The 20,915-nt window shown below is 50.6% G+C and overlaps 2 protein-coding genes across 3 annotated transcripts; one reads left to right on the top strand and one right to left on the bottom strand.

The window, feature by feature from the left end:
- The first annotated feature begins 729 nt into the window (after window positions 1–729).
- On the top strand, window positions 730–12,842 carry LOC144098976 (uncharacterized). Its single transcript, XM_077631964.1, has 5 exons — window positions 730–897; window positions 2,627–2,752; window positions 3,464–3,569; window positions 4,776–4,971; window positions 8,850–12,842. The coding sequence occupies exons 1-5, from the start codon at window positions 798–800 to the stop codon at window positions 8,922–8,924; spliced, it is 603 nt and encodes a 200-aa protein (XP_077488090.1). The 5' UTR covers window positions 730–797; the 3' UTR covers window positions 8,925–12,842.
- LOC144098975 (uncharacterized) lies at window positions 9,037–10,665 on the bottom strand. Of its 2 annotated transcripts, XM_077631963.1 has the most exons (2): window positions 10,233–10,665; window positions 9,037–10,133 (listed from the first exon to the last, which is right to left on the bottom strand). In XM_077631963.1, exons 1-2 carry the CDS (start codon window positions 10,663–10,665, stop codon window positions 9,082–9,084), a joined length of 1,485 nt encoding a protein of 494 aa, XP_077488089.1. In that variant the 3' UTR covers window positions 9,037–9,081. The 2 variants fall into 2 exon arrangements, with proteins under 2 accessions (XP_077488089.1, XP_077488088.1); XM_077631962.1 differs by having other exon boundaries at window positions 9,037–10,665.
- Window positions 12,843–20,915: the final 8,073 nt, after the last annotated feature.

Below are 20,915 nucleotides of genomic sequence, written 5' to 3'. Positions count from 1 at the left end.
GCACTCGTCAAACTTTCCCTGGGGGATCATGGCAAGGAGTGAATTTCGAGCTGTGTTCCACTCTTCAAGCTGTGCGCGCCACCTTGGTATGCCCGTGATGTATATCCTGTTGGACTCCAGAACACATCGTCGTGCAGCTAGACTTAAGACATCAGACTGAGAAGTGGTATCTTTGCCGTGTGTACCAAGCTCCAAGCTTTGCGGGTGTAGTGCTAAATATGTATGTAGCACAGAGCCTGTGCATTGTTTGGCCCCTGCTCTTGGATCCGTGAGGTGACCAGTGGCACATACCATATGTGGACTTGAGAATGTATCGCCATGGCCTCAACTTAGAGATACCTGGCAGAGCAATATCTCCGCCGTGTATATCATAATACTCCACGCCTTATAGTTGTGGCAAACCCAAGAACGAGCTACCATTCCGAACACGCAAGCAAACTCAAGCTCCTCACTCTCTACCATCGGATGGAGACACGCGCAGAACGTAACACGTTTCACCCACAAGCGATAGCGCGCGTACACCTACACGGCGAGATTCGTGCTGCGGCACCCTTGAATGTGGGCCACTATATTTCGCCTCTCCCAGTGCGGCGTCCGAGGAGCGACAGCCAACTATAAAGCGAGCAGCCGGCTATCTGCCCTGCGCTGACAGAACAGATGCTCCGGTTGTAAAGTTCACAAACACTGCTGCAGTCCAGATAGCGGTGGAGCCGCCCCCTCCCTTCCTGTTTTCATCGCTGTTAATCTGTGCGGTTAATCTGTACGCGTCCACCCAGGGTCGGCCGAAAACGCAAATTATGTGGCCGGCAGCGTGTGTCTTCTCGTGGGGCGTGTGGGTCGTGCTCTTCGTGATGGCAGCCGGAGACGCGTTAACGGTGGAAGACATCCTGCTCAAAGGTGGCGTGGAACTCTTTCTCACTATATATATGCGCTTAAGGCGTTAATACTTTCGGCGTGAAATGATTTTTCAGAGAATGCGTAGCGGGTGTATGGTACGTTTCGAAGGATATTGAGAGAGTGAAAAAACAAAAAAGGGCACGAGATTCAAATTCGCGTACCCTTATCTGTTAGTACTCTTTAGCCTGAATGCTTTTTGCCTGGTTGAAGATTATGTAGCTGGAGCCTGCTGGAGCTGCATTGCGTTTAGACAGAAAAGTTTCTCGGTGAAAATGTTTATTTACACCGAGTAAAACATTTAGTAAAGTGTATTATATGAATCGCGATAATATTGTTCGTAGTACAAAGTCAACTAAAATCGAAGTTCCATGCCGTTGTGTTCAGGCTGTGGCTAATGCGCCGCGAGATTCAACACTTACCAGAAAGCCCGTGTTAAACTTTTTTCGCGGTGTCTTTCTATCTACGGGTTTGTTGATCTGCATTTTTTGTGGACTGTTTCAAAATTACGAACGCTTCCCTTGTGCCAGAGCTGCGCCCAATGAAGCCGCTGCTTGGCTGCTGTATGCTCTCTGGCCTGAAAGTTTAAAACCTAGCTAACCGCGTACGGTCGTGCGGTCTCAAGACAGAGACAACAAAACGCGTTCGAACAGAAGGAGGAGGAATGGTGGCGTTACGTCTTAAATACTTGTTTAAAATTAATCTACGAGATTTTCTTATCCGTCAACTCCAGCGGCTTTGAATCTTATCGCTGACGAATGCTCAGGGGTCGAATGTCGTTGCCAACTCTGGATCATCCGCAAATAATTTTGAAGAAACAATTTGATAAGAGATAAACGTCTATAGCGACAGATAAGCTGTAAGTGGGCCGGTGCGTTGGTCTGCTTCTGGGGCTGAATACTCGGCCAAGGACGTCGAAAAGCTTTTCGCCAAGAAAACTGCGCTGGTACAGAGAGGCTGTGAAGTTCCGTGATGTTCCGCACGCATCGAAGCACATACCTTGTCCGTAATAAACGAACTGACGAAGAAAAACTAGCGCAATGACTGCAAAGGAAGTCCGGCCTAAACCAGCAAGGAATCAATTTTTTGCTTCAAGAATAAATTAATAGAAGACGGTCGAAAACAATGTCAAAGCACATAGCACCGTTTCGCACGTGCAAGACGAGAAATATGAGCGCCAAGGGTTTCGCAGTTTAAGCTTACATATCTCATTTAATTTATTTCGCAGTGGGCTGCAGCTCGACATTACCGCGATTAACTGCGCTGATTTTCTTATATTCTCATCAGAGTTTTCGTTAGCATGCTAATACTATGGTGGGACTAGTAACAAAAAAAAAGATATAAAAGGGTCCCGGCCCGTGCCACTAAGTATAACGGGCTTAATCCAATTCCTAGTGAAAAAAAAAACATAGATGGTAAAGAACTTCATAGCAGAAGAGAAAATAAGACAACAAACTTCAAGAAGCACAACGAGAAGCATTTTCCACATGTCTCGTTTCGCATTGTGCGTCGCATTGCTTCCTTTATTTATGTTTCGTAGCCGCCATCTTTCCCCTCAAGTTCGGAAACTTTATAAAGTGGATACGGTCTTTCGAATTCTTTACTTTTGTTTTCAATCCACTCCATCTTGTAAGTTAAGCCCACTTGCATGCACACGAATGGCAGGAGAGCGAAATATGTGGGTAAAATATTTCCCGCGCTTTTTCTTCCGATTCCACACGTACACATCTAGGCTACTCCCAACTCGGCCAGTGGTGCCAGACCGACTCGAACTGCTCGGTCGAGAACTCGGGCTGCATGGCAGAGACATGCGTCTGCAGGCTCGGCTACGTTCTCTACGAAGACAGGTGCATTCCAGGTGAGAGACGTCGCCTCCTCGCCGCAATAAGTGCTCGCTAAACAAAAATGGGAGACAAGCTGCGGAATTGTTTAGTGTGCCCGGGCCTTTTCATTGTTGACGATGACGTCGAGACAAAAAAGCGGGGGAAAAACATGAACGGCTGCTGGTTTGGAGAGAACTCCGCAGCAGACGACTCGGGCGTAATTATTTGTTCAGTTCTTGGTCTTTCAAAACAAGCCGCAGAACTGTTCCGTGGTTAAGGTGTTGATGGCGCTCGTCTATTGAACCGGAGTACTGCTTTTCGAACCCGGCCGCGGCGGCCGCGTTTCGATGGAGGCGGAACGCAGAAGTCGCCCGTGTGCTGTGCGTTAAAGATCATCAGGTGGTCGAAATTATTTCCAGAGCCCTCCACTACGGCACCTCTTCCTTCCTTTTTTCTTTCACTCCCTCTTTTATCCCTTCCCTCACGGCGCGGTTCGGGTGTCGACCGACATAAGTGAGACAGTTACTGCGTCGTTTCCTTTCCTCAAAAACCAATTTTCATTTTTGTTCTGTGGCAGCACATTCTCCGCCTTTGAAAAAAGAAGTGTAGTAAAGTTCTGAGAGATGCGTTTTTGCGGCGTCAAATGTGACGTGGTCTAAAAATCGATGGTGTTCAGCTAGCAAAAAAAAAAAAAGAATGTAGAGAGAAAGAGGCTGATCTGAATTACCCCGCCATACAACCGGCAGTACCTCGCAGCAGCCGGGGCCTGTCCAAGGTGTACCTCATGAGCGTCGGATGCCTCCTCTCCATCCTCATCTTCTCCATGTCTCTCTGCTTCCTCTACTGGAAACGGTACGTACCCGTGGGAGAATACGGATTGCTGCACTAGTGAGTGTCTTCCTCCGAGGTAGATGGCGCCACAGTAACCGTTGGTGCAGTTTGTCACACTGGAAACTTCGCGTTCGCCTGTCGGCTGATAAGAATATTTACCCAGTTCGACCGGGACCGGGGAGGGATGGTGGTGCTGCTGATGATCTTTTCATAGTTTCATATTAATTTCCTCACTCATTTTTTTTTTTTTTTTGCTGCCGAACAAGCGTCAACATACCCAGAATGGTCCATAGATTCAATGTTTACAGACAATAATTCTGAGGGAACCGCACACGTTCACAGCTGCAAGGACTGATTGCTGATTTGAAGTGAATGGAGATGTAGGAAAGCCTCTGGAAAAATTTCTTAATCGGGGATACCGAAGGCTAGGTTACTGCGCCATTCAATTTAAAGCGGCGATCCCGGAGTCCTTTTTGGTGTGGACGTCACGATTTTTATTCGAGTGGCGGAAAAACTTTTTTAATGAAGTTTTCAAACCAATAAATGCGTTTTTTTCCTGCCAGACAAACTAGAATATACCGAGAAAGAGCTAAAGAATCGATTTTTACGAAGGAAAAACAATCGCACGGAATTGTTCTCAGTGTCTATTTAAGCTGCCTATGCGTTATAAATATCTGCGTACATTTGTACTAGAATTAGGGCAGCTGTTGACGATACCAACGGCGCAGTGCAGTGGTGACCTCTTCGTCGAACGAGAAGTGCGTCTGGTGTTGCTGCATCTTGGGAAACAGCCAGAAGTGATATGGCGCGAGGTCCGAAGCTGTAAAGAACGTGAGGCATAACAGCCGCCCTTATAGTTTTACGGCGGAGTGCAGTGGAGAGTGTACTACCGTAATAAGCGTATTTCCGCTGGCGGGGGCCATATCAAAAAGCAATATGGTCCTGGAAGAGATTCTAAGCTTTTATTTGAATGTAATGTCTTTCAATTCCGTCACTTGATAAATTTGCACCCCAGCAGGCAAAGCTTATTGAGCACTCTCCATATGAAATGGTTCCCGCATACGCTTCGAAAAGAAATTCCGCCGCCGGCTTACTCTTTGGTGGCCGGACTATGGTTGAGGGATGTTATATACAGATCGAGAGAGTCCCTCCCACTGCGCGCCAGTTGCCAGCGTAGAGAAGACGTGCTCTTTCGAAACGACGCCTGAGATCCATCTTCTGGCGCAGGAAGCTGGACGACCGGCGAAACATGCAGGCGGAGGACCGGCCCACTGCGGTCGTTACGCCACCGTCTCTCTGCTCGGGATCCTCTGCGGTTGACAAGCCGCCACCGTACGAAGACGCCGTCAGGCCATGCTTCCGCTTCAACCTCGAGACTGCGGCACCGAATTCCTGGCATGCGCTACCCTTGTCCGGCGACCAGGCACGTATATCCAAAAGTTTCGGGTGTCGCAGGACTCTGTACACTGTTCGTCACATGTTTAGGGGAATCCCCCAAGGTGAAGTAGATTTGTAATAAGGGAGTAATTACTCATTGGCATTTACCCGAGCGCAGCCATACGGCTGCAGAGGAAAGCTATGCAGCTTTCTAAACTTTATCCGCCGCGGTGGCTCAGTGGTTAGGGCGCTCGACTACTGATCCGGAGTTCCCGGGTTCGAACCCGACCGCGGCGGATGCGTTTTTATGGAGGCAAAACGATAAGGCGCCCGTGTGCTGTGCGATGTCAGTGCACGTTAAAGATCCCCAGGTGGTCGAAATTATGCCGGAGCCCTCCACTACGGCACCTATTTCTCTTTCTTCTTTCACTCCCTCCTTCATCCCTTCCCTTACGGCGCGGTTCAGGTGTCCAACGATATATGAGACAGATACTGCGCCATTTCATTTCCCCAAAAACCAATTATTATTATTATTATTATTATTATTATTATTATTATTATTATTATTATTATTATTATTATTATTGTTGTTATTATTATTATTATTATTATTATTATTATTATTATTATTATTATTATTATTATTATTATTATTATTATTATTATTATTATTATTATTATTATTATTATTACTTTCTAAACTTTCCAAAGAGGATTGGTCATCCATGCCCAGCGAGCGGCCAAACTCAGCGGTGCCCTGGAATTGGGGCGCCGACCTCTGCAAGACGGAGACATCTGCTTGAAGATGAAGACCTCTGTCTGACCGAAAGACCTTGTTAGAGCAAAAAAGTGTATCCTATCCTATCCTGTTTCTAAACATTTGACCAACATTGTTCCCACTTCGAGTTATTGATCAATTCGCTCTCGCCCTAATATGAGCTTGCCATTCTGGTTAGATTAGTCGGTGAGCGACTTCTCCGGTGAAGCGGTGGTCCCGGGCTCGAACACCTCACCAGGACGAATTTTTCTTTAACTTCGAAATTTCTGAGAAGGCTGTATAGCTTTACTTTGCAGCTGTATGGCTGCGCTTGGGTGGACGCCAATGAGTCTCCCTTAGGACTCAAAAGCACCGAAGTTTGGGCCAGTTGGTAATGATCCATCTTGAGAAAACGAAGCAGCAAGAAAAAAACGGGGACGAAAAAGACACACATACGACAGGACGAATGCTGCAGCATTCGTCCTTAGGACTCAGTACAGAACGGTGGCTAATGCGAATGACTCGGGTCCTTCCTTAGTGCTGTACTCAAACCGCTCATGCTGGTGCGTATAGTTTCGGACCTTCGGTACCCTATGTCTTGGCTACTCCGTGATCACCGCGCCTGAAGCAAGCGGCGTGGAAAGGAGCGTTCCTTTGTTCCATTGTGCCTGGTATGTTGGCAGTTGCCGTCCATTCTCTACTGGCCCCTTCCTCTCTGTCTTGCTGGCGTTATATCTAATGGACGATGATAGTGGGTGTAGTAGTTGACGACTGCTGCAGCAGTCGTCAAATTCACTTCGGAAGCTGTAAAGCTTACGAAGTGACCCGACCGCGGCGGCTGCGTTTTTTATGGAGGCAAAACGCTAAGGCGCCCGTGTGCTGTGCGATGTCAGTGCACGTTAAAGATCCGCATGTGGTCGAAATTATTCCGGAGCCCACCACTACGGCACCTCTTTCTTCCTTTCTTCTTTCACTCCCTCCTTATCCCTTCCCTTACGGCGCGGTTCAGGTGTCCAACGATATATGAGACAGATACTGCGCCATTTCCTTTCCCCAAAAACCAATTATTATTATTATTATTAAGCTGTAAAGCTGTCCCTAGCGCCGGTTTGTTTCGGTCCTTCTGTTTTGTTATTGTAGCTGCGTCCAAACCCGCCGCGGTGGCTCAGTGGTTAGGGCGCTCGGCTACTGATCTGGAGTTCCCGGGTTCGAACCCGACCGCGGCGGCTGCGTTTTTATGGAGGCAAAACGCTAAAGGCGCCCGTGTGCTGTGCGATGTCAGTGCACGTTAAAGATCCCCAGGTGGTCGAAATGTTGTTGTTGTTGTTAGCCTGTCAAAAGATGGCACATACCCACACTGGGGGATCGGCCAAGAATCGGGTGGCTATTCACCTGAACGCAGTTAATAAAAAGGAAAAGCACGTGGGAGGGCGAAATTATTCCAGAGCCCTCCACTACGGCACCTCTTTCTTCCTTTCGTCTTTCAGTCCCTCCTTTATCCCTTCCCTTAAAGCGCGGGACAGGTGTCCAACGATATGTGAGACAGATACTGCGCCATTTCCTTTCGAACCCGACCGCGGCGGCTGCGTTTTTATGGAGGAAAAACGCTAAGGCGCCCATGTGCTGTGCGATGTCAGTGCACGTTAAATATCCCCAGGTGGTCGAAATTATTCCGGAGCCCTCCACTACGGCACCTCTCTCTTCCTTTCTCCTTTCACTCCCTCCTTTGCCCTTCCCTTACGGCGCGGTTCAGGTGTCCAACGATATATGAGACAGATACTGCGCCATTTCCTTTCCCCCCAAAACCAATTAAAAAAAAATTCCTTTCCCCAGAAGTCAATTATTATTATTATTATTAGCTGCGTCCAAGCTGTAGTTGTGCCCTTTTCAAAAGCGCAGCATTTGAAAATCACAAGTAAAGCGCTTAAGTGCAAGACAGCTGACAGTACCAAAATGCTAAAAAGTGAGAGGCAAGCGGGGAGAAAAGTCCAGTAATCGGGTGGTGGGAATTTCGAAAACCGCTGCTCTGTTGAATCCGAGATCGTTTGCGTGATGTAACTCTACAGGTGATTTTGTAGTCGTATGTCAATCCGCTTCCTAAATCAAATTAAAGCTACACGTACTGCGTCATTTGGATTGTAGGCAACTTGGCACTTCTGAGAGTAAATGTCATAAATTTTTTACATGTGTGCTAGCGAACACAGGATGATCGTACAGCGAGCTCGGTAAGCATAAGCATGGTATACCAGGCACGAAATTGGACCAGGGACTTTTCATGGCAACGCCGGAACAAGCGCGCACATTGCACTTGGGGTTGTTGCTGTTGTGTAAATTTTCAATGTTGGTAGTGTGGTGCTGTTATGAGTGCCGTCTTACTGCTTACTGCTGTTACTAGCTCCGCAGCCAAATGCGCGGAGCATTTGTTGTTGTTGTTAGCCTATCAAAAGATGGCACATACCCACACTGGGGGATCGGCCAAGAATCGGGTGGCTATTCAACGACATTTATACATTAACATTTATACATTACATTTACATTACATTACATTACATTTATTTACATTACATTTTTTACATTTTTATTTGGTGGCATTTATACTCGACTGCCCTTAAATCAGGCTTCATTTTTTGAACTTCTTTTTCGTCGTTTCTTCTTCTTCCATGTTCCTGTGCAGCCGCCCAATAGTTCGCACCCACGTCGCGATGCTGTTGTAATTCACTTCATCTTTTTTTTTTTTCGGGAGCAGAGGAATACGGCTCGTGAGCTCTGAATTTGTCTACAGCATGAATTCTACCTTAAAACATTAAAAACACCGCTCCAACGTGCTTTTCCTTTTTGTTAACTGAGTTCAGTTGAATAGCCACCCGATTCTTGGCCGATCCCCCAGTGTGGGTATGTGCCATTTTTTGATAGGCTAACAACAACAACAACAACACCGATAGGAATCAACAAGAATCATTCACGCAGCAACATTTTTTGTGAAGAAAGTAGTTCGAGTAGCACATTTAGAATTCGCTTATGAAAGGATCGCAGTAATTCGCAGGATGTCTAGCATACCGTACATTCTGCAGACGTGGTGCATGCTCAAGCTGAAAGAAGGGTCCTTTTGATTGAGCCTATTGTCGCTATTTCTTTTGCCGGGTTAAAGCATTAACTTTCATGCGCAGGTTGCCAGCAACTTACCACCACCATATAGAGAAGTTATGCAGCACCAAAAGAGCCTCCACCGAGCCTCCATTTAAACGCAACGACCATCTGCTACGGAGGCAAGATCTCTGCTCTGCGGCGCACTCCAGCGACAAAGCGCCGGTGATCCACGCCGACAGAACAAAAAAGACACGGGCCAAGTGTAGGAAAAAAAAGGTTTTTTTTTTATTTCCGACCCCAAGTTGACCGGACTCAGCCTCGCCTGATCAGCAGGAAAGCGGCCAGGGAAGTTGCCGCGGCGGCAACGGCAGGCGGCGAGAGGGTGCCCGCCGAGCTTCGGACTGGCATGCCCAGCGGGGCAGCCAGCGTGGATTCCTTCTTGTCTGCGTTCTCGTTGATCATGGCCGCGGCCACGGTGAACCGGGTGTCGTTCTGGGCTGTCTTGATGCCGTCATCGCCTGCCAGGAAGTTTGGTCCTCGGACGCCGACCTGCATCTTGAGCTGCTCCTCTGTCAGGCACAGGCCGCCGCGTTCGAAAGTGTTGTTAGTGCAGGCGCAAACGCTGTTGAGGCAAGACGCTCCGGAGGCGTGGCAGTCTGTGTTGGCCTTGCAGGGCTGTCCGATGAGGTTCACGTTGCCTGGAACGGGGCTGTCGCAGGACTTGTTGGTCGGACCCCGGACGAAGCCGGACGCACACTCGCAGATCTGTCGGTCGTTGCAGACGGCGTTGGGTGTGGCGAACACGCACTGTTCGGAGTAGTCGCAGGGCCAGCCGAGACCGGCCGCGGCACGGCAGGTCAGGTGCTTGGACTTCAGGCTCACGGGCTGAGAAGGCTTACAGAGACAGCGGCCTTCGCTGCAGGTGGCTCCGCGGGGCTCGCACTGGGAGTTCGCCGTGCAGGTGTCCTCGATGATGGAGCCCAGTGCGATGGTGGCCTTTGTGACCTGCGCGTCGACAAGAGCCGTGCACTCGAAGACAAACTTGCCGTTATCGGAGGGCAGCCTCTCCAGTTGGGTGATGGTGATCTTGGAGACCTTGACCGGCAGGTCGTTCTTGACGGTGGTCATGGTGGACCGGTCGATGAAGTTCTCCAGGGGGCGGCCGTTGACAGTCCAGGTGATGCTCGCGTACTCCTTGTAGCCGACGGTGCAAAGCAGCTCCATGGGACCGGAGTCAGCCTCGGGTTCCTCGGCGGCAATGTAAGCGCGAGCCAGTTCGACCTTAAGTCCGGACAGCGCCTCGAGCCTTCCCGCGGCGGCGGCCTGCTCGGGCCTCTGCTGCGCGTAGGCCTCCTGAGCTATTCCTGCGGGACCAGTCTCTTCGTCGACGAGCTTTCGAATCTTGCGCATGCCCTTCATGCCCTTGTGACGGCGCATGCGGAACTTTCGACGCTGAAGCTTACCGAGGTCCTGCTCCACCAGCTGCTTCGACGCCTCGTCGGAGTCTGGTTGCTGCTCCAGGCCGAAGACCGGGTTCACGGGGTTGCGTTCGAAGAAGGACTTGTGAACAGAGGCAGGAACCGCAGGTCCGGTGCCGTTGGTTGTAGCAGGAACTCCTGCGGGGGCCGGGGCGTTGGGACCTGCGACAGGGGCCTGCGGGGCCGGGACCTTTCCGACTTCGAGCTGGGACTGGTTGCTAGCAGCATCTGCGAGGCTTAGCTGGGCCACGGGCGCCCGGTGGAAAGGGCCCTCGAGCAAAGACCGCTGGTGGTCAGCGTCGTAGGGCGCCGCGTGCCGTAGGCCCGCGGTGTCCCTGAGCCGGAAGTCGTCCTGGAAGTCAGCCCTGACAACCAGGGCGAGGCTCAGGCCGGCAAGCACGGCACGCAATGCGGCCATCGTCCTCGACAGTTGGAGAATGTGACGTGTCGACAGTCCGCGCAGCAAGGTGGATCTGATCTGGCCGGCTCCGAACCCGCCCTGGCGCGTGTCACGAGTGGCTCGAGCTGGGGCACGTTCCCGGCTCGGTGGCGGCCGCCTACTGGTCCCAGCCCCGAGAACGTGCGGCGCGGCTCGGCGGCGGTGCGCGCGCCTGCCCGAATAAGGGAAAATATGAACTCTGCGCACGAGTTCGGTGCACGTGAACGAGGATTAGGACGACGAAGTGGCGCCGAACTTCTTTCTTCTCCTCTTCTCGAATGGCTGGCGGTGAAAAGTGAGCAACCGTAACGACATGTGATTTGTCTCAGCAGCTCTTGAACAGGAACCAAACCATCTTAGACGCTTGTTATGCTACGAGTAGATTAGTTATTTTTCATTCCTGAGGGCTGTTCGGTCGTTCGGGCGCATTTCTTGAGCGAACCGTTACGAGCCAGTGTGGAAAGTAGAAAAGGACGAAGGTACTGCTATTTCAGCATGTATGTGCCTTTTGACGAATGGCCAACAACGGGAACAACACGATAGCTCCAAAACACGGTTAATTTTGTTACAGTAGAGGCGCTGAAAGGCAACACCGCTATGAGAAAAGAAAAGCTGGTCACGGATAACCCGCCGACCGAGCATACGAGCGACCCATTCGCAATAAACGCTAAAACAGGATACGTCACAGAAAGGGCGACAGAAAGACACTGTCGAGTCGCTATAGCCTTGAAACTACATTCCTCAACAGTAATTAATTTCACCGGCCTAAGCGGCCACTCTTGTTCGTAGAATTTTCGCGTGAAAATGCGTGTTCCTCCGACATACAACCTCCGGCCCTGCTGGCGAGCTGTACCTAACGCACACGCAGCCAAAGATATAAAGACGGGAATTAGATGCAGCATGTTCGCCGCCTGAAAGATTCACGAAAGTATATTCTTTTCTCCGTAGCAAATCTCAATCGGTTTCTGGGATTTGACCCGTAGGCCTAAGAAGGTTAAACGAAGGCTCGATGTGTGTAAATATGGATCTGCTCAGATAGACTACGAGACGCGGTTTTCTGTCGGGTTACAGACGCCTCAGATTTACACGTATGACTCCCACAGTCTCTTTAACGCTCTGAGAAACCTCAGATGTCGCTAGTCGTAGGGTGCCCAGGAGGACTTGCTAATTCTGTCCCCATATGCAGCCGCCAGAAGACTCCGGCAGCCGCGACCATCTGAATCCAGTCGGCCACTTCCACTATATTAACCACTGAAATGGTGTGAGAGACTACCGAGTGGCGAGGAGCGTGTTCTGTTAGGAGGCGGGTGACTGATTAGAACCCAAATTGGACCAATGCATTTCATATCAAAAACCAGAAATGTGACACCGCAAAGAGCGGTACAATGGAGGTATCTGGGTTTGAAAACTGACGTTGACGGTAAGCATAATATCGTGGCACAGATTACTCGGAATTTGACGAGTGGGTCCGTGCTCTACGAGAGAAACGGTCATTAAATCTCAATGTCAAATAGAAACGCATCCTTTCTAATAGCTTGTCAAAATCTCTACCCCAAGGTGTTTATTGCAGTGAAAACCTTTCGTCTGTGTGGCGTCGAGAAACAAATCTCTCGGGTTTTTTTCAACAAAACCCTAGAACATGTTGACAAAACTTCTACCTCGTCGTCATCTACCATCCACAGCACTCACTTAGCGGAGAACGCATCACCGAGCGCACACTCAGTCTTAGCAAACATACAGCTACTGACGCCATGCACATCGGAGGAACTGCGTTCGTCCCACTTCTACATAGCAGACTCTTTTCGGGCAGCATACGCACGGCACATGTGGCGTGTGTCTTCTGCGTTCTCTCCTGCTGTTATTCGCGCTGAATTTCACGCCCTTTCAACGCGAATAACCCTCTAACCCAAGCCGCAGCCATTTCGATAAATGGGCACATTATAGGAGCCTTCACTGTTTCCCAAATTTCAACACAAATTGACCTCACGAGATACCACTAAGCCCGAGGAGCTGTAGGAGCGGGCCTCCTGTTTAAGGGCGCCGCAAGCTTCCTGTGGCCTCTGCATGTGGAGCGTATGTTATGCCGGAAGAACCTGTGGTTCGTGCCGTTGTCAGAACATGGTAACGTGTAAATAAAGTGGTTTTGTTTTATCTTATCTCTCGTTACGCTTTTAATAACAAATCCTTTGTCTGCCTGTGCCGTGTCATCGAAGAAGGATGCCTCTCATCTTAAGCACCAACTTTGAAGCCGACGAGCCTTATGTCTAGTTACCAGGCGAAAAAGTGGTAACCGATCCCAAATCACCCAATCCCCATCATCCGATCCTCATCATCGGTGTGTAGGAATGGAAAAGGAAGATGTCAGAGGAGAAGAAATATTTAAGTTTACGTTTGCATACTCATTTTATTGCGGCTTTATGTTTTTAACTTTAACTAACCACTGAGATTACTACTATAGTGTTTGTAATCGACACCCTGGCTTGTTTAGCACTAAATTCGGGACCGTTGTTGAGCAATCGTTTTTTTTTTCGCTTATCGAAGCAGAAAAGGATGAAGGTGCCCGGATGAGGTCAAGGGCACAAACCGACGATTTCATTTCAACGATTCGAGCGAAAAATTAGTTTGCCACAGATTTTACGAACCCCGCTTACGCGGTGAAATATCGTTTTGATACGGGGAATCATACGAACACTGAGTAGAACAAATATAGCGAAAATTCGTGTTACTCGATGCGGCATGATAACACAACGTTTGATAGCTCGTCGCTTGGAAACAATGCAGCACATTGCATAATGTCGTGTCATGATCGAACACTTGTATTAACGTTTGGAGGAAAACTCTGGAGACGCAACCAACGCGTGATTAGAAAAGAAGCGACAAGCTGCGAGGCTCTTTCAGATACCTCGAAATGTGCAGCACCCGACAGCAATACCCGGTTTACACCTTGCTTTCATTTACTGCGCGCAATGCACTTAATGCTTATAGGCACTGCGCCAAGAGTATGATTTGTAAAGAGGTGGGCGCGCCCTTGCAACATCATTCTTGGCGGTGTAGGCCCCTTGCTGTCCCTACACGAACACTGGAGGTCGCAGATACCACTTGCGCCGCTATTTGCGACGACCTTCAGTTCAGAAACACAGAACTATTACTGAGCCGGAGTACCTGGGTTCGAACCCGACCGCGGCAGCCGCGTTTCGATGGAGGCGAAACGCAAAAGGCGCCCGAGTGCTGTGCGATGTCAGTGCACGTTAAAGATCCCCAGGGCTGCCGACGTCATGTCCCGGCATGACCTACTTGATGCAGTGCGGTACTGCGCAGTGGCCCAGGGACCCATCTGGGTCTAAAACTCATTTGCTCAATAAAGTTTTTCTGGCACAGGCCTATTGGTTTACATTCTTTTTCTGGCTGCCCCACCATACTTTTTGTCTGTCTGTCCAGGGGGTCGAAATTGTTGTTGTGTGTTTAATAAAATGGCACATACCCACAAGGGGGATTGGCCATAACTGGGCGGAGAAATTGTTGTTGATTGCTGTTGCCTCAAAAACGGTGGCACATTCCCAAGGTGGGGGATTGGCCAGGATTTGATGCAGATCCAAACAGAAGGAAATTCATCCATTTGCCTCAAGCGGCTGAAAAATATAGAGGAATCTGTGAATACAAATAACGAATTTTGAGAGATCTTGAGGAAATCGGAATGAAAATCGAGGAAACAAAGCGGAAATAAATAAATTTTATTCCGGAGACCTCCACAACGACACCTCTTTCTCTTCTTCTTTCGTTCCCACATTCCTTCCTCCCTTTCCTTATGGCGCGGTTAGGGTGTCCACAGAAATATGAGATAATTACCGCGCTATTTCCTTTCCTGAAAAAAACAATTTTCAAACACATAACTATACAGACAGGGATAACTATACAGAAAGTGGGGGAGGGGGCTGTCGTGACCCCTTGAGACCCCTCTGACTTTAAGCAGCACTGGATATCAGCACACAATAAGTAGTTTCATTCCAAACGATTTGTGATGTTGGTCGTAGACACGAACGCTTCGAACTGCCTCTCAGGTAGCACTGAAGTGGGAGCCTTGAATCGTAAGGTCTTATCGGGGGCCGAACCAGTTTGCACGTTACGAAGGTCTGCGATTGCAGCTCGCAGCCGTTATTTCATCATTCGTGACAGTTTCGGCGTACGACAGCAAAAGTTCCGGCCAATCACGAAGCGTTTCAATGCCTGAAGAGCTTCATAGAGTAACACGGCTCGGGGTTCATGCCTCCGCTAGATGGCGTTACACACAAAAAAAAAAGAAGCGGCTGCGGGAATTGAGGCCATGCATGAGGGGGTTGTGCCATATTACTTGAGAAGAAGAAGAAGAAGATTGAGGCAAACAACAATGGAAAGTGAATTTGTGGCCTCAGAGATTTGGCACCTGCGGCGGCCGCCACTAAAGATGGTGCGCTTCCTTGCCTCGGGTATGTCATGGCCTCCGCGATCGGCTCCGGCGGCGCGCCTTTCAAAGGCCGCCGCCGGAGCCGATCGCGGAGGCCACGGCTATGTGCACTGAGAACAAAAGTGGGGCGGAGGACGGTCTATGGGAGTGTCCTCTCTTGTCCAGTTTACTTTATATTACTCTACGGAGCTCTGCGAATCGGGCCTCTGATAATTTGGTGCCAATGGCAACTTCCTTTACAGTGCGAGCAAAGTTTAAGATCTGGTCGTGTTGCCCGTTTAACTCAAACATTACGCTTGAATATGGGATATGAATTAGAATTCCCTAGAGATGTGAAGGTCGATAACAGGGCGACAAGAGACCTTTTGAAATTCAGTGGTTCTCAAAAAGTATCAAGAGATAAAGTCGCGTGGTACTCACAAACGCTCGCAGCTCGTGCTGTCCGTTTCTTCTTGCGTATCCAGTCATTATCCAATAGCATCGTCGCGTATTCCACTGAAGGCGTTGGCGCAGAAATGCGGCGCTCGCCGGCTGCTCGGAAGACGGAACGACTGTCCACTTTCCCAGCACGCGCGGACAGCTTCGGAGGTCTGAAATTTTCGCCACCACATCCTTTTGCTACGACGACGAAGGCACGCCTGTGATGTCTGTCACTTCCATGCACTAATGATCACGGACCCCGAGGACGCGAGTAACGCGGCAAGACGCTGAACGAGACGCGGGCTGCACTGTTCATTTTGCGACAAAAGCTAGACGAATGGCTAGTCCGCGTCTTTCCAAATATGAGAGACGCGCTCCTGACTGACATGGCGTTCCTCGCTTTCGTGCTCCCTGCACGTCCTCATGACGCAGACGCACGCTGCGTGTGGTTCCGGCAGAGCGCGGGCGATCGTACCTCGCGGTGTATGCTCGGGCACTGGTGTCGTGAACTCGCTGCTGCGAAGTTTGTTCCTCCGCTTTATGGTTTATGGGGATCTAACGGCCCAAAGCGACTCAAGCTATGAGGGACGCCGTAGTGGAGGGCTCCGGAAATTTCGATCACCTGGCATTCTTTAACGTGCACTGACATCGCACAGTACACGGGCCTCTAGAATTGAGGGGTGGCGGCTTGTTGACAAACTAGCGCGCGAGCGGCGTCGGTCTTTCGGTGCGAGAGCTCCACTTCGCCGTTCCGCCAAGGTCATCGGGTGTTGCAGTTTGACCTTTAGCAGGAAGAGCGCCGGAGGTGTGGCTGTGACGTCAGACCACGTGACTCGCCGCAGTTGCAGCCACTGCGCGAACCGCCGCTTCGACAGATGTGGTCATTTAATTATGCACGTGTCTCGGCGTTCGTTAAGGAGGCGACGCCGCTTTCGCACGCATTCGCCATGGATGAGTGCGGCTGACAGTGCGCCTGAAACGTCTACTGCGAGGCGTTGCAAGCGTCTAACCAGGCGTAGCCAAGTGTAATGGCTCTGTCTAAAACTGAAAATTGGTTTTTGGGGAAAGGAAATGGCGCAGTATCTATCTCCTATATCGCTGGACACCTGAACCGCGCCGTAAGGGAAGAGATAAAGGAGGGAGTGAAAGAAGAAAGGAAGAAAGAGGTGCCGTAGTGGAGGGCTCCGGAATAATTTTGACCACCTGGGGATCTTTAACGTGCACTGACATCGCACAGCACACGGACGCCTTTGCGTTTCACCTCCATCGAAACGCAGCCGCCGCGGTTGGGTTCGAACCCGGGAACTCGGGATCAGTAGCCGAGCGCCCTCACCACTGAGCCACCGCGGCGGGTACTGTCTAAAATTGAAAATTGGTTTTTAGGGAAAGGAAATGGCGCAGTATCTGTCTCACATCTCGGCTGACACCTGAACCTCGGCTACTGATCCGGAGTTCCCGGGTTCGAACCTGACCGCGGCGGCTGCGTTTTTATGGAGGCAAAACGCTAAGGCGCCCGTGTGCTGTGCGATGTCAGTGCACGTTAAAGACCCCCAGGTGGTCGAAATTATTCCGGAGCCCTCCACTACGGCACCTCTCACTTCCTTTCTTCTTTCACTCCCTCCTTTATCCCTTCCCTTACGGCGCGGTTCAGGTGTCCAACGATATATGAGACAGATACTGCGCCATTTCCTTTCCCCAAAAACCAATTATTATTATTATTATCTCCGGCTTGAGCCAGTAGGCAGGCCCGTGCACTTTCCTTTTTCTTTCTTCCTATCAGCAACAGCTTATCAGGTTTATTCCTTTACTGCGTGTCGCTCGAGCAGAAAATGCGGAGTGCCCTGAGACTGACTCGTGCCCTGAGACTGACTCTGCCATTTGTGTAGTTACGGCATGCTGTTTGCGAGTCAGTTAGTATTGTTAAGGACCTATTGGTTCAGTAGCCCTCCGCCACCGCTAGAGCTTCGGCTGCCTCTTCGGCCTCGACTACCGTGCAGTCCTTGATCGATGCGCTGGTTATTTCTTCTAGGTCCGAGTTGATCACCGTTGCCACGGCCATTTTTACGCTTGTCCCTTGGTTCTGGTATATACGGCAGCGTCCGTGTATACCGTATTGTCTCTGGTTGCCAGTGTTTGTTGTACGTATTTAGCTCTAGTTTCTCTGCGTGCTTTATGCAGATTTGGGTCCATATTATTGGGTATCGGTGCCACCTTCAGTGTACTGCGGTACTCGTCTGGTATCGTTCCAATTCTTTGTACCTCCTGGAATTCGTCTTCGTAGCCGCATCTCTTTAGGAGCTCTCTGCCCGTTGGGGTTTGCCTCAGCCTTTGTAGCTGGGCTTCTCTCAGCTCTTCAAAGGTGTTGTGCAGCCCTAAGGCGAGCAGTTTTTCTGTCGATGCTGTTTGGGGTAGGTGGAGCGCTATTTTATACGCTTTCCTTAGGATCGTGTCCGCTTGCTGCAGCTCACTTTTGATGCAATTATAGTAGGGGAGGCTATACACTATTCTGCTAACCACTAGACTTCTGACCAGCTTTAGTGTATCTCCCTCCCGCATGCCATGCCTTTAGTTCGAGGCTCTGGTGATCATGCGGGCCACTTGGGTCGTTGCAGTTTTCAACAGGTTTAAGGTGTGGGAACTGCGTTGGTTGGACTGTACCCACATTCCTAATATCCTGATGAGTGTTTTCTCTGGTATGGGTTGTCCCTCGAGGTAAACGTTGACCCTCAGCTCAGCGCTAGTGGGGACTGTACGATTCTGCTTGCCTTTGCAGACTCTTAACAGTTCGGACTTTTCCGTTGAGCAGGCGAGGCCTCTTGCCCTGACGTAGTTTTCTACGCAGGTGGCCGCTTTCAGCAGTTTTTCTTCCTTTTCACTGAGCGAGCCTTCGTTCACCCACACAGTGATATCGTCGGCGTACATGGCGTGCTGTACGCCGTCAATCTCTTTCAGCTGTTTGGCTAGCCCGATCATGACGAAATTAAAGAGGATGGGGGGATTACCGATCCTTGCGGAGTTCCTTTGTTTGGTGTGTGGAACTTTTCGGATCGGATTTCTCTCAGGCCTATGATTGCGGTGCGGTTCGAAAGGAAGGTTTTAACGTAGCCGTGGATCCTTCTTCCACAGTTCAAGTCGTCCATTCCTGTGAGGATGGCTTCGTGGCTGACGTTGTCAAAGGCTCCCTTTATGTCTAATGCCATTATGGTGTGTTCCCCGTTGTGGGGGATATTGCTAAGCACTTCGTCCTTGGTTTGGAGAAGCACGTCTTGCGTTGATAGTTTGGTCCTGAAGCCGAACATGTCGTTGGGATACAGTTCATTTTCTTCCATGTAGTTTTGCAGTCTCAGTGTCACCACTCTCTCGTATTGTTTGCCTAGGCACGAGGTGAGTGAAATCGGCCTGAGATTTTCGACTTGCAATTTCTTGCCCGGCTTCGGAATCATGACTACCTCCGCATGTTTCCATTCCTCCGGGACGGTTTCCTCGTTCCAGTGTTTATTGAGGTAGTCGATTACTTCAGCAACTAGCTCGTCACTGAGATTGCGGATGAGCGCGTTGTTGATTTTGTCTGCGCCCGTTGCCGTATTCCGGGTTGTATTCCTGATCGCTGCGTAGACTTCTCGGGTGATGGGTCCATCCAGGCCCGCGTTTTCCTTCCCAGTCTGGCGTCTCCGTCTGGCAAGGCGTTCCTCTCTCTGTTCGGGCGTCTCCGCTGCTCTCTTCGCCTTCTGACGCTCATTTTCTGTTTGTTGAGTAGCCAACTGCCAGGCGACAACCTCAGGATCGGAAAAGTTATTGTTCTCTTGTCCATACCGCCGTTTAGCAGCGGCTGGACTCTCCTTCTGTGCATCCATATCAAGCGTTGCGATACAGCCGCCGATTACATTTCCACCTTTTATACGCAGTGCTGCGCATGCGACGACGCGCGGTTCGGATGATAGAGCGGCGTGCGGCGAGGCGGTGGTGACGAACGCGGCGCAGCTGTGGGGTCTCTCTGGTTACGATAGTATCGGCCTATGCGCACAACTGCTCATCCGCGTGACGTCATATTCACCTTCGACGGTGGAGCGGGCGGTGGTGGTGGTGAAAAACATTTATAAGCAATAAATTTTTTACAGAAAGGTGATTGGGGTAGGACCCTATTGGCCCTTTCCCCTCACAGTACTAGGTGGAGCCCCTATTCCGGGGCCCCATTGGCAAGCAACGCCGCCCGCGTCCGTTGAACCAAGGCCTTTTGGCTCTTCAGGTCTTGACAGCCGAGCAGGGCCGCCTCCCAGTCCTCTCTGGTGGGGTTGGGGTTGGGGGGGATAGATGGGTTAGATTGACACGCCCAAACCATGTGGAAGGTGTCAGACACCTCCCCACAGAACTGGCACGTGCCATCAAAGGATGTATTGAAGTGTTTAAGCACCGCCGGGCACAGTACAGTGTTAGTGAGAATTTTGATGAGGAGGCGCTCGTCAGCGCGATCCAGACCCTTACAAGGGGCCGGGTAGCGCCGGTGCTCCTCCTTGTAGTAATCGGTGATTTGTTTGAATGTAATGGCCAGATTGTCTGATTGGGAGTACCCTTCCAAGGACAGGGAGATAGCCCGGGGAGAGAGTGCGCGGGCGGCCTGATCGGCCTGTTCGTTTCCCTGGAGGCCCTGGTGACCGGGGGCCCAAATCAGGTTGCGTGGAGTTGGATCTTCAGATCGACAGCGATATTCCAGTATGCGCCAGGCAAGCGGGGGAGCCCAGCCCAACTCGTAGTTCCGACAGGCCCCTCGCGAGTCGGTGATGATGTGTTTTGACTTGGGATTCGTGAGAGCCAGAGCAATGGCAATCTCCTCCGCGTGTGTTGCGCTGTAGGCTTTGAAAGTGAGCCCGTTAACTGTGTTTGTGTTGTGTACGACTGCGGCCGTGTACCACCCCCCGTGGTGTGGGCCGGCAACGTCTACGTAATACACATGTTCTTGGTTACCATAGTATCGCGCCAACGCTTCCGCGCGCGCCTGGCGACGACCGCTATGGTCTTCACTGGACATGTTGCGGGGAAGGGGTCGGACCCGGAGGGCGCGTCTCCAGGGTTCTGGCACTCTCTCCCTTTCCTCAATGTGGTAGTCGTGTTTGATGTGTAGCCGGTCCAAGAGGCGGCGACCGGACGTGGTCTGTGCAAGACGCGTGTATTGGTTGCATAAGTGGGCCTCTCGAAGCTCCCGAAATGTGTTCACCACGCCCAAGGCCAGAAGCCTCTGGTTGGACGTGGCGATCGGAAGATCGAGAGCCCGCTTGATGACTTTCCGCAGGATGACCTCCAGTTGGTCATCATCATGTTTGCGCAGGTGCAAGTAGGGAGTTGAGTAGAGGATTCTACTCGTTACGAAAGC

This window comes from Amblyomma americanum, chromosome 7 (genome assembly GCF_052857255.1).
Source record: "Amblyomma americanum isolate KBUSLIRL-KWMA chromosome 7, ASM5285725v1, whole genome shotgun sequence".
NCBI lineage: Eukaryota > Metazoa > Arthropoda > Arachnida > Ixodida > Ixodidae > Amblyomma > Amblyomma americanum.
The sequence above is the reverse complement of the archived record's forward strand: the minus strand, read 5'-3'. Positions and strand labels throughout refer to the sequence as shown.